We start from the raw sequence: 10,664 nt of genomic DNA, 5'->3' as shown, positions 1-10,664 counted from the left end.
GGAAACAAATTTTGAGTTTTTATGTCCACACCAGCAAGTCCCAGAACCTTGCCAAATACAGTCTTTTAAAAATTAATACAGTTTTCAAAATGCAGATCTTTCTTAGGCAATTTTGGTGATAAAAATTCAAATTAATTGGACAAAATTTTATTGACCAAGTTATGTGCCAAATGTCACTATCAGGGCTTAATGGGTTAAGAGTGCCAATTGGCACATAATGTCATAACTTGGTCAATATATGTCCAACATAATTTAAATTTTTGGCACCAAAATTGTCTGCAGTTGAAAAGATTTCCATTTTGAAAGCATAAAATTGTACCCCTCTCCCCATAATTATGTAACTTGATTTACCACCCCTATAACTTTTGACACTTTTTTGCCGGATGCATATCTGGTTTGTAACATAACTGAAGTTATAAAATTTGAAAACGATCTCTGTCTTAAAAACTTTAGGGGTTAACTGAAGTTAATCTCTACACTGAGGTCTACAAAATAAGATAAAGATAGTGTTATAACTATCATAATTATATAGACTGAGATCAATAACTTTTTCAATCTTTTTAATCAGTTCACATTATTCCATACAGTCACTGTCCAATCAAAAGCTAAAGACTTCTGATTGGATAAAACTGCATGAAAGAATGCATAACACTTGGTACTTAAAAACTTATCCACAAGTGTGTTCAATTAATTCCTCTTTATTCACAGAAATGTACACTTAAAACAGAACATTTGCATTTACATTTTTATACATTTACTTGATCATGTACTTGTTGACAGCAAACTTAGTGTTAGAACTCTCTCCTCTGCAGAGGCCTCCTTCGTGGGGGAAGGCGAAAAAACACGGGGAGAGGAAGGCGAAAACACAAAAAATGAAAAATAGGGGGAGCGCGATGACGAAGCGCTTTCGTTTGAATTCTCTCCAGGCTCCGCGCGCTTACTTTTCACCTCTCCCCGTTCCTCTCCCTATTTCCCAGCCCGAAGCGCCTGAAACACGAAAGAGACCTCTGCGGAGGAGAGAGGTGTTAGAACCAGTTACGGTTCTGGTTAAAAGTAAATGTTATCTGAATCTGCACATGAAATGAATAATAACACTGCATATTAAAAAGCAGAGTAAATAATCACAGCCTTTACTCTTCTCCACACTTTTTGCTCTTTAAAGGCTTTAAATAAAATGTTAAATAAGCTAAATAAACTTTCAAATTCATATATTATTTGAAGGCTCCCCTCTTTTGGTACCAAACACATCAACATAATTGTTTGCGAGTCAAAACTCACATATTTTGGTGAAGTGTTAGATTCTTTTATATTGATTGTGTCGGGTACAAAAAGAAGGAGTCTATTTTAACCATAAATCCCACAGAATCTCTACAGCGTCATAATGAAATACAACAAAGCTGTAGAAACTATACTCCTGTACTTTCTTAAGCGATTATAAGCTGTTCTGTTCTATCTGTAGTGTTGGAAAGAGGCTGTGTTGCACATTATAGAGGTAGTTTTGCAATGAATAACAATGTTATTATTGTATGTTCAAAGGAAACTTTGAAGCAGTTAAAATAAGCAATTACTGTATGTTTATATTCCATTTGGATAACAGAGATCACAAGATCAGGGCTCAAAAAAAGTTTTGTCTAGTCCTTCACAATTATCGCTGCTTGCATCAAAGCGTGAACACATGCCACCAAAACATGACCTTACTGGATAATAAACGTGGCATGATTGGTCATCAAACATTAATTTTGAAGTTTGGCAGACCCTATTGGCAACTTTCACACCGAAAGTTCAACACATTCCGGTTTTGAAAATGGCGGAAAAATTGGTTAAAGAGACTTGATCCTGATCTGTGTCAATATGCATTTGCAGGTTCACTAATTGAATCACTTCTAGTGTAAAGTTTCGCCCGTTCTCAGTGTTTATGGTGAGCATTTTGAGTGCGATTACAGACTGCTAAACTTCAAATGTTTGACAAACTATCATGCCACGGTCAACACCCAATTAGATCACGTTTTGGTGGCACATGTTCACGCTTAGATGCAAGGGATGGTAAATTTCCTTGCAAGGCAAGTAACTTTTCAGTCTAATTTGCCTGATGGGCAAGACAAGCATGTAACTTTCCCATTCAAGCAAAATTTAAGAGCTGCAAGCTGGAATAAACATTTCATTTATTTTTTTTGAGCCCCGAAGTTTAGCTGATTGCCATGGGTACTCCCCTTTGCATGCCATTTGGGACGAAAAGCTAACTTTTGTGACCTTTAACAAGCAGTTACTTCACTGTAAGCACACACTCGTTGTGGTCCCTGGACAATTAACTCTTAAGGGAGCTCTGACTGATATATATATTGTTGTGTAACATCATAAAAGCAGTGGTGCGTTACACTAGGCAGTGTTAAATGCAATGTCTCACAATAATATTATTGTATAAGAACATAAAATTGGCAGTTGTTGCGACATAACACATAACATTACCAAGTGTACCACCACCATAGTAAAATTGTTTTTTTAAAAAAAGCCTGTAAATATAAGAAATGTGCTATAACATAAGTCCTTTCTTACTAAAAAGAACCAAAATTGTAGAAAAATAGGAGAAAAACTCCACCAAATAAAATGGGTTTTGTTTTTCAAAATGTTAAAAAGTAGCTATAGGTTGTGCTTTTTACTGTTTAGATCTTAGTATAACTCCTTTGGCATTTACTTAATTTAAAAAAAAAAAAAAAAAAGCGGGAAAAAACAGAAAGACGAAGCAAACAGGGCAATGACCTTAACTGATATTCTGATTTCTTTTCTGAGTTGATTAAACATTTCAGCCTTGCAATCAATGTACAAACTCTCCTAAACTTTCTCACACCTTACAGAAGGAGTATGGAGATTTTGATCACAAGACAATTTTCTGGATGATCAATTGCTCAATTCCTTTAACCTGGATGCTTGACTTTCTATTGATAACCTAAGGTGAAATTTGAAGCTGATTACAAAGCTGAAAGGGTTCATTTAAAAACTCAAGGAACTGCCCTATTTTTATCAAGAATCGCTTTCTCCCTTTTTCCACAGGACTTGTCCTTTCATTATAATATTTATTATATTTAAATAGAGCCTTAATTAGCCCTACTGTTTCTTGCTATTTTTGAGCCCCTGATGACGAGTGCCCTTTTAGTTTTGCCTGAAACAAAATAAGAAGAATAAAATAAATTGCTATTGGTACCATAAGGTTGTTCTTTGGTTTTACCCATCTGGTCCCAATGTCAACGTACAGATTCTCCTTACTAGCCTCTATGCAATTTATATGCATCTAATTGGGAGAATTTGCTTAGTGTTGATGCACACAAAACTGTGCTCTTAGAATTATTGCAGGGTGCCCAAGAAGTCTCTTATAAAAGTAGGAAATCTTGGGTGCCCCAGCTCTTTCTCGATAACAAAGTAATGCGAGTCACTCAAAGACAAGTCAGAGTAAGTCGCTTCCGGCACCCGGGCTCTGCAAAAGCACAGCTCTGAGACGGCTGAAGAAGGTGATGCCTAATGGCATACTTTACTTTCTGTGTGTGTTGTGATTGCAATCTAATTAATATTAATTTAAAATAAAAAAAAATAAAAAATAAAAATAAAAAAAAAAAAAAAAAAAAAAAAATTAAAAAAATTTCCAAAAAAAAACAAAACCTGGCGGATTTTCTCTTAAATATTGTTACAAGTTGGAAAGTTTTAATTAAACCAGTTAAATTATTATTGTGTTGTTCCAGGAAATATCCATACCCCTCCCATGGAAGGTTTTTTGGTTTATATCCCCCACCCCTCTGGAAATTCCATTCACGCCCCATACTTTCCTTCAAAACTTTTGGCTTTTGAGACCCCCATCCCCTTGGAATTTCAAATGACCTTCCAAGGGGTGGGTGGGTATGGATATTTTCTGGAACTGCACATGTTATTTTCTTTTAGATCATTGCTACAATAGGAATGAAACACAAGAGTAAAAATCAAACTGCGCTGAACAATTCTTTCAAACCAAAATCAGCACGCCAGGTGATTCTTTTTTAATTTATAAACTTTAAAAGTTGTTAAATAATATTATTACAGAAGAGAATGGTTTTCTGTTGCAAGATCAATTTGGTTGAGAAAACATCTCCGAGTAAATAAATAAATACTAAGTAAATAAAAAAAGAATTATCTTTTAATTACAATAACGTTACAATTTTTTCCAATTTTTCTTTATTATAATCAATAAAGCCCAGAATGAGAAATCAAAGTGACTTTCTTTTGCTCTCAAAACAAATTGTATTTGCTATGAATAGTGGTTTAAAAAAATCAAAAGCAGTTTTCAGCAAGGTTATCTTGATACATCAGTACTAATGCCAATTATACTTAAATTATTTTAGCTTATCTATGCTGCTCTAAGTGTAAAGATTTGACCAGCATGGCAAGGTTGAAGTTAAATTAATAATTAAAAGTTTATAGTTTATTAGGTTTACTTTATTGCCAACAAACATCCAACCACCATTTGCATTCTTTAATGCCATTCTTTAAAATACATTATAAAATGTCCGAGTAATTGCATGCGCTGTGATTGGTCAGTTTGACTTCATTATAGCTCCATAAAGCACGCTGCATACGTCACACGCGTGCTTTATTGAGTTATAATGCATGCTGCTTATGTCACGAGTTTTAGCGCGCGCAATTTCTTTAACATTCCATAAAAGAAATAAAAAAACTTTCTCCTCGTACGTTGTTGAGTTATATGTAGCACTTGGGAATTTTTAAAACACTCGAGAAGTGCGAGAGCACTCGGCTGCGCCTCGTGCTTCTCTATGCACTTCTCTCGTGTTCTTAAAAATTCCTCGTCTTATACTCCTACTCGGGTGCGTTTTTATTTCTTTAATATATTTACTGAAGAAACAAGAAGGTACAAACCATTGAACAAGCATTTACCTATAGTTGATACGTTGATGGCTACTTGCCTCAGACTCTTTTCGCTGATGCTCTTCCCGCCATTGTCTTTGTCTTTCTTCAAATTCTGCTACTCTTCGCTTGGCTTGTTCTAATGTCTCTCTCATCACCGTGTCTTCATTCTGATGAGACAAAAGGAATAAATGTTTATCACCTGATTCTAAGTTTGCTGTTGCCCCGGGGGGGGAAAAAATCATGTATACTGCAAGTACCCAAAAAAATCCCCTAGGCTTCCAGCATTACCCAAAAAAATTCCTGGACCAAAAAATAACCCCCCAAAAATCACTTGTCAAATTACCTCTTAATTGCCAGGAAGGGCAATAACGCTCGAGTTTGATTATTCATCATACCATAAATACACCAAGGCCGCGCCAAGGCACTTTAGTTTGTTTTTAATACCCCAAAAAATCCCCTATTTGAAACAAGTCACCCAAAAAATACTTGCCAAATCTTCCAACCCAAAAAAATCCCGTAATCGAAAATTTCAAACCCCCAAAAGTCCTTCGATCACCCCTGTCATTTACAAGCCGGAGTACCCCACCCCCCCCCCCCCCCTGGGGCTGTTGCATTCTCCTTCTGGGAAATGTAACTCTGGGTAGACAAGACTGCTTTTGAGTTCATTGGTTGGCTGAGTGCAAAGTCAAAGCCTGATTTAAGGCAAGTTTCTAAGTCATGTTATGTATATTATAAATTGCATTCTCTTATAACTATAAAATGTAAAGGTAACCATTCTTGAGTTTGTCTCTAATGGTAAACTATATATTTAGCTTGAAGCAAAGTTTGTATTAGACTGCTCATCTGCTGCCCTGACCAAAGACTAGCTGACATGTTTGAATTATAACCACATTAAGGTGTTCGGATAATTATATTGCTGACTAAATTACCTTATTGTTACTTATTTTTGCGGGAACTTAATGTCGAGAAAATTGATCGGACACATTTTGCGGGACTTAATTTTCGCGATTTGCCAAAAATACGTAAAATACAAATAAAAACATTTAAAAATAACTTTTCCCAGGTCTTTCATTTCGTGATTTTTTAAAAATGGAGAAAATTGAGTCCCGTGAAAATAAGTAACAATAAGGTAGCAGACTGGCCTTTGACTTGGGCTGGTTATACTTTATACAAGAACAAGGATCAGTGCTTTCCATTTTTACAGAATTATCATTTCAATTTTCATTTCAAGGAAAATTGAGAAAATTGAAAATGAGAAAAGAGTCCCGTGATGGTGCAGACTGGCCTTTGACTTGGGCTGGTTATACTTTAACAAGAACAAGGATCACTTTCCATTTTTACAGAATCATTTCAATTTTCATTTCAAGGCATTTTTCTATCATTTCAATTGCAATTATGGTCTAATTCCTAAAATAAATTCATCCAAGTTTCAACTTGCAGAGTGAGTATAGGAGATAATTTATATGTGTAAGATATTGACCTCTCTTGTAGTTGTACTCATTTTAAGATAATCTTTCTAGCAGTGGTATCCCTCTTGTTTAATTTGTTTAGCAGTTGTTATAATTGTTTTTTTGGGGCTAGAAGCATTGTTCCTGATGTTTGGTCTCTTGTTCTCTCAATGGCTTAAGCTACTGAACCATTCACGTGAGATCTTGCAAGATCTATTACTCTGACCCCTCTCTAAGAGTGTTAACAATGGTCTTCAGTGCTGGTGAGAACTTGAATATCAAGAGATGAAAAAATCTTTGAGTGGTCCATTAGATATATTGATGAGCAGGTCATGCTAATTCCATTTTGAAATCATTGATACCTCCACGATTCTATACCTGAGATGATTTGTATAATAATCAATACAACCTCCTGTTGTCACAAGTATTCTATTTCACAGGACAAAGTGGATTCTTGCTTCCTGCAGGGAGATCACTTGATTTGTAACTAATCGGCAAAGTCTAGCCAACTGTCTGTAAAACATATGTTTTTGGTAACAAAACTATCTGTAGCGGATTTCAAAGTTTTGCTATCCTTGTGCATAATCTCCTGATATTAATCATCTCAGCTTAAGTGACACGTCCACATGCAGTTAAAAAAATCATATGATCACTTCAACTAACTGGAGTGGGTGGGAGATTTTGATTTTTTTTTCTTAATTAACACCCCAGGAGTCAAAGCTGCTGGGAGCCCAATTAATTATATAACTCGCACAGCAGGTTGCGACAAATAATTATTGTTAAAAAAACACTAAAGCCACCAAAGCCATGATTTATCATTACTTCAAACAAAAAAGGTCTGATTGCTTTTCACCAATTCGTGCAGACAAGAATAATAGCTATACAAAACTGTAGGTCAACAGTCCCAATGTTCTGGGTCCTAATCTCTGTGTCATCTCTCTTGAAGGAAGTGAATACATTTGTGTGGTTATTTTTGGTGACCCCCTTTCCTGTTTATCAGCGCTTTTGATCTCTGCATGAGTAAGAGTGCAGGAAAACACGCAATGTGATAGTTGTGAGAAGCTTAATAGACAGATTAAGAAATTTAAAGTATTTCTACAAAAGAAAAATTTCATGAACTTAAAATGAATCACTTTAGATGCATAGTTCTGTAAATCGGCTGTTAGTAAATTTATTTTTAAGGTAAACAAATTGAGCTATTTTCTATGAGCAATATAGCTGTGGGCAAAAAAAAAATAGAATTACACACCATTTGCGATATTACCCCAGGGACCTTAAAGTATACATACATGTATATTGAACTTATACATTTTAGTCAATAAATTGAAAATGTTAAGTGCACAAAGTGTCTTTTAAAGCAACACAAGAATGAAAGCATCTCTTGTGATCTTTTACAATATTATCAACATCTCTTTTCTCCTCGAAATATCAATACAATCTGAGAGATATATAGCTAGGAGAATTAATAAACTGGTCATCAAAGTGTCTAACTGAGTGTCAACTGATAATCAAATTCTCCTAACAAGTGATATACAAAATGTATGAAAACCAGAAAGGAGAATTTGTTTGTTGATGTATGACTTACTTTGGCATAATCCTCGTCAAACTCTAAATACCCAGCTCCATCAAGTCTTTGAAGGTCTATCCAACCTTTCCATACCACACAAACGCCATTCATGATAAAACGACTTTTTATGAAGACCTGTTGTGATCAAGAAATTTACAGTAGAAAACAGTCAGCCACGGTTTGGTGAACAGGGAAATGTTTACTACGCTGTGACAAAATTATACAATCTAGACTATTGCTCTTCGTATTATATAAGACACGTGTAAAGCCTTGTTCAAAACTAAGAAGGTTTAACACCTGTGTTACACGATAAGGAGATATAAAATTGTATTTCGTTTTAGGACTTTTAGCCTGCCAACCACATGGAATTTATTTATCTCGAAAGGGCAATATGGAATTTAACTTTGCTCGCGGTGTCATTACTTGATTGAAATGTTTGGCATAATTAAATAAGTGCTTATACACGCAAACTTTTATTTCTGATTGTTTCAAATATCTGTTCATTAGAAAGCACGGCAGAGTCTTTATGTTATTCTACAGCGAATCTTACAAACATCAACGACCAATTAATACTCTTGTTTCTGATAATTTGTTTTAGATATTCTCATTCTTGGACACAGTTGCACTTGTGTCAAACAAAATATTAAGAAAACAATCGGGCTATTACTGCGTCGAATTCAGGAAGAAATCAAATACTGGTGTGTCAAATTATACTGAGAGATACACCTGTTCTAAAATTAATCCAGGTCGGAATTTCACACAGCGATAACCCAAAAGCCGAAAGGAAGTTTCCACACAATATACGCCGTACCTAAGTCTTGCGCGCCTGCTTCTAAACCGAACACTGAGAGATCGCGCATTAGCGATCCGATCTTTGACAAACGCTGAACATTCCACCACCGTCATTAAAAATATTTTGAAACTTGATAGTTGATAGGTGACAAATTTCCCATTTTAGTATGTAGAAACAAGTGCTTGCAATAGATTTGTTCGATGCTTACAAGATTATTTACTGCTATAATCTGTTATTTTTAGATCGAGTTACACAGACAGAATAGGAAAAGCCTCGGGGATATCACGAATGGCCAGCGTTTTCTCCGACACGAAAGTTTTAAGCGTTTTGAAAACTAAAAAAAGAGACAAAAATTGGGAATGAACGCTTGAAATATGGACGTGGAAAGCTGAAACAGGGTTGCGTATTCTTTTGGTTTCTTTCGCTTGTGTTGTGATGCTTGTTGTTTATCATCCATTCACGCAATCATGCAATTAATTGCCTTGGATTGAGCTAATTCTTCCACTGCAAAATAATCTAAATGAATAGATTTGTTGTGTGGGAAAGCCCGCGAGAACAGTCGATCAAAACAAGTCATTTCGAATAAGAAAGCCATTCAAATGCTGAAATGTTACAAGTTGTAAATAATTAATTTGTCAGCACGTGCAATTATCCGGGCTTGGCGACAACGTCAGTTCTCACCGACAACAATTCGGCAAACCTTTCGCTCGCATTCTCTTCGATTTTCTCAAGAAGTTGCTTCCTCTTTGAACGGAACTGGTCCACGCCGAAAACGCATTTGCCAGGATTGTTAAGTGAAAGCGGAGCTTTTTTCACATGCATAATTAAGCCGCAACCTGCTGCAAGTAGCTTTAATAGCCAGATGTTTATACACAAATAAACTTTCAAAAAGAAATCAAGTCAGTCGCCCACCGACACATACCACAATTTATTTTCGATAAAGGCGTAATTTTCCTGCGCTCTTCCTTCTTCCCACACGAGATTTCAACAGGAGTCCTCAAATCTGGCGCGTTTCCAGCTTTTTTTTAAAAAAATTGACGCAAAATCGAGCTAAGAGGAAAATCCAAGAAAATATTCAGATTCCAAAACACGACAGCAATTCAATAACAATAAGTTAAAGAGAAGAGATTTTTGGTGAAATTATTTGCGCATTTTCACGTATTCCTCCCCCGGATTAAATCCAAAAATTATCGTAAAATTTCATTTACCTTCCCTGGCTCCCTATCAAAGTCAAGAAAATCCTTCGGGACTGTTCCATCGTCTCCTTTTGGGAACTGTAGAGTGAAGTTTGTCCCAGATGACACGAAAGCCTGCATCGTTTAAAAGAATTATCCAAGGGTAATGATTTAATAACACAAAAACAAGAACTCCCTCACGCAAAGCTGACGGCATGTGCGATCGAAAATCTTTACAAAAGTTTTCTTCAACTTCGTCAAGAAAATAGTTTGGACTCACCACTGTGGCTTGGCCATCTCGCGCTTCTGTTTGAAATCTGACGATGCGTTCTTCATGCGATCTGTCTCTATAGCCAGTATATTTGATCTGAAAATAGATGAGATCGATTCAATGGCATCATGCTGCATTGGCCATGTGAGTTTACAACTTTGTCATGTAACGTTGAAATTGTCAAATCACCTCGGTTTCTCGTGACATCTTCCTAAATAAATCGTCATTTTCGAATTTCTGTCTTTGCTCGGCCACGACCCGCGGCATCGTGTCGAGCGTCGGTACAATTAGCGATGTTCTTCCAAACTTTCGAGTCTTGCCGCCTAAATTCGGTGATCTCAGTCAATGCGTGTCCAATTTTCTCGAAATTTCATACCTTTCATGACCCAACTTCCGCTTCGTTGGGCTGAAAACAAACCTCTGCGCTACAAAGAAAGGGACATGACAAGCTATTGTCAACACAATGCACGTAAAAAGTATCACAGCGCCAACTGTGATTGGCTAACGAACGGCTACAACAATG

The 10,664-nt window shown here is 36.1% G+C and overlaps 1 protein-coding gene across 2 annotated transcripts; it reads right to left on the bottom strand.

The window, feature by feature from the left end:
- Positions 1-682: 682 nt before the first annotated feature.
- Positions 683-10,553, bottom strand: LOC144649190 (core-binding factor subunit beta-like). 2 transcript variants are annotated; one of them, XM_078508647.1, is made up of 7 exons: positions 10,331-10,553; positions 10,151-10,237; positions 9,904-10,005; positions 7,921-8,037; positions 4,944-5,054; positions 2,758-3,157; positions 683-2,691 (listed from the first exon to the last, which is right to left on the bottom strand). In XM_078508647.1, exons 1-6 carry the CDS (start codon positions 10,406-10,408, stop codon positions 3,116-3,118), a joined length of 537 nt encoding a protein of 178 aa, XP_078364773.1. In that variant the 5' UTR covers positions 10,409-10,553; the 3' UTR covers positions 683-2,691; positions 2,758-3,115. The 2 variants fall into 2 exon arrangements, with proteins under 2 accessions (XP_078364773.1, XP_078364774.1); XM_078508648.1 differs by having other exon boundaries at positions 4,915-5,054; positions 10,331-10,549.
- Between the last annotated feature and the right edge of the window lie 111 nt (positions 10,554-10,664).

Source organism: Oculina patagonica, chromosome 4 (assembly GCF_052425735.1).
Source record: "Oculina patagonica isolate OP01 chromosome 4, crgOcupat, whole genome shotgun sequence".
In the NCBI taxonomy this organism is placed as follows: Eukaryota; Metazoa; Cnidaria; class Anthozoa; order Scleractinia; family Oculinidae; genus Oculina; species Oculina patagonica.
This window is presented reverse-complemented; position numbering and strand designations above follow the sequence as displayed.

Coding starts and splice junctions, on each gene's coding strand:
- LOC144649190 (XM_078508647.1), bottom strand. CDS start 10,408: ATGCCGCGGGTCGTGGCCGAGCAAAGACAGAAATTCGAAAATGACGAT. Junction 10,006..10,150: donor GAGATGGCCAAGCCACAGTG/GTGAGTCCAAAC, acceptor TAAACGATGCAG/GCTTTCGTGTCATCTGGGAC. Junction 5,055..7,920: donor TTGACGAGGATTATGCCAAA/GTAAGTCATACA, acceptor TTGTCTCATCAG/AATGAAGACACGGTGATGAG.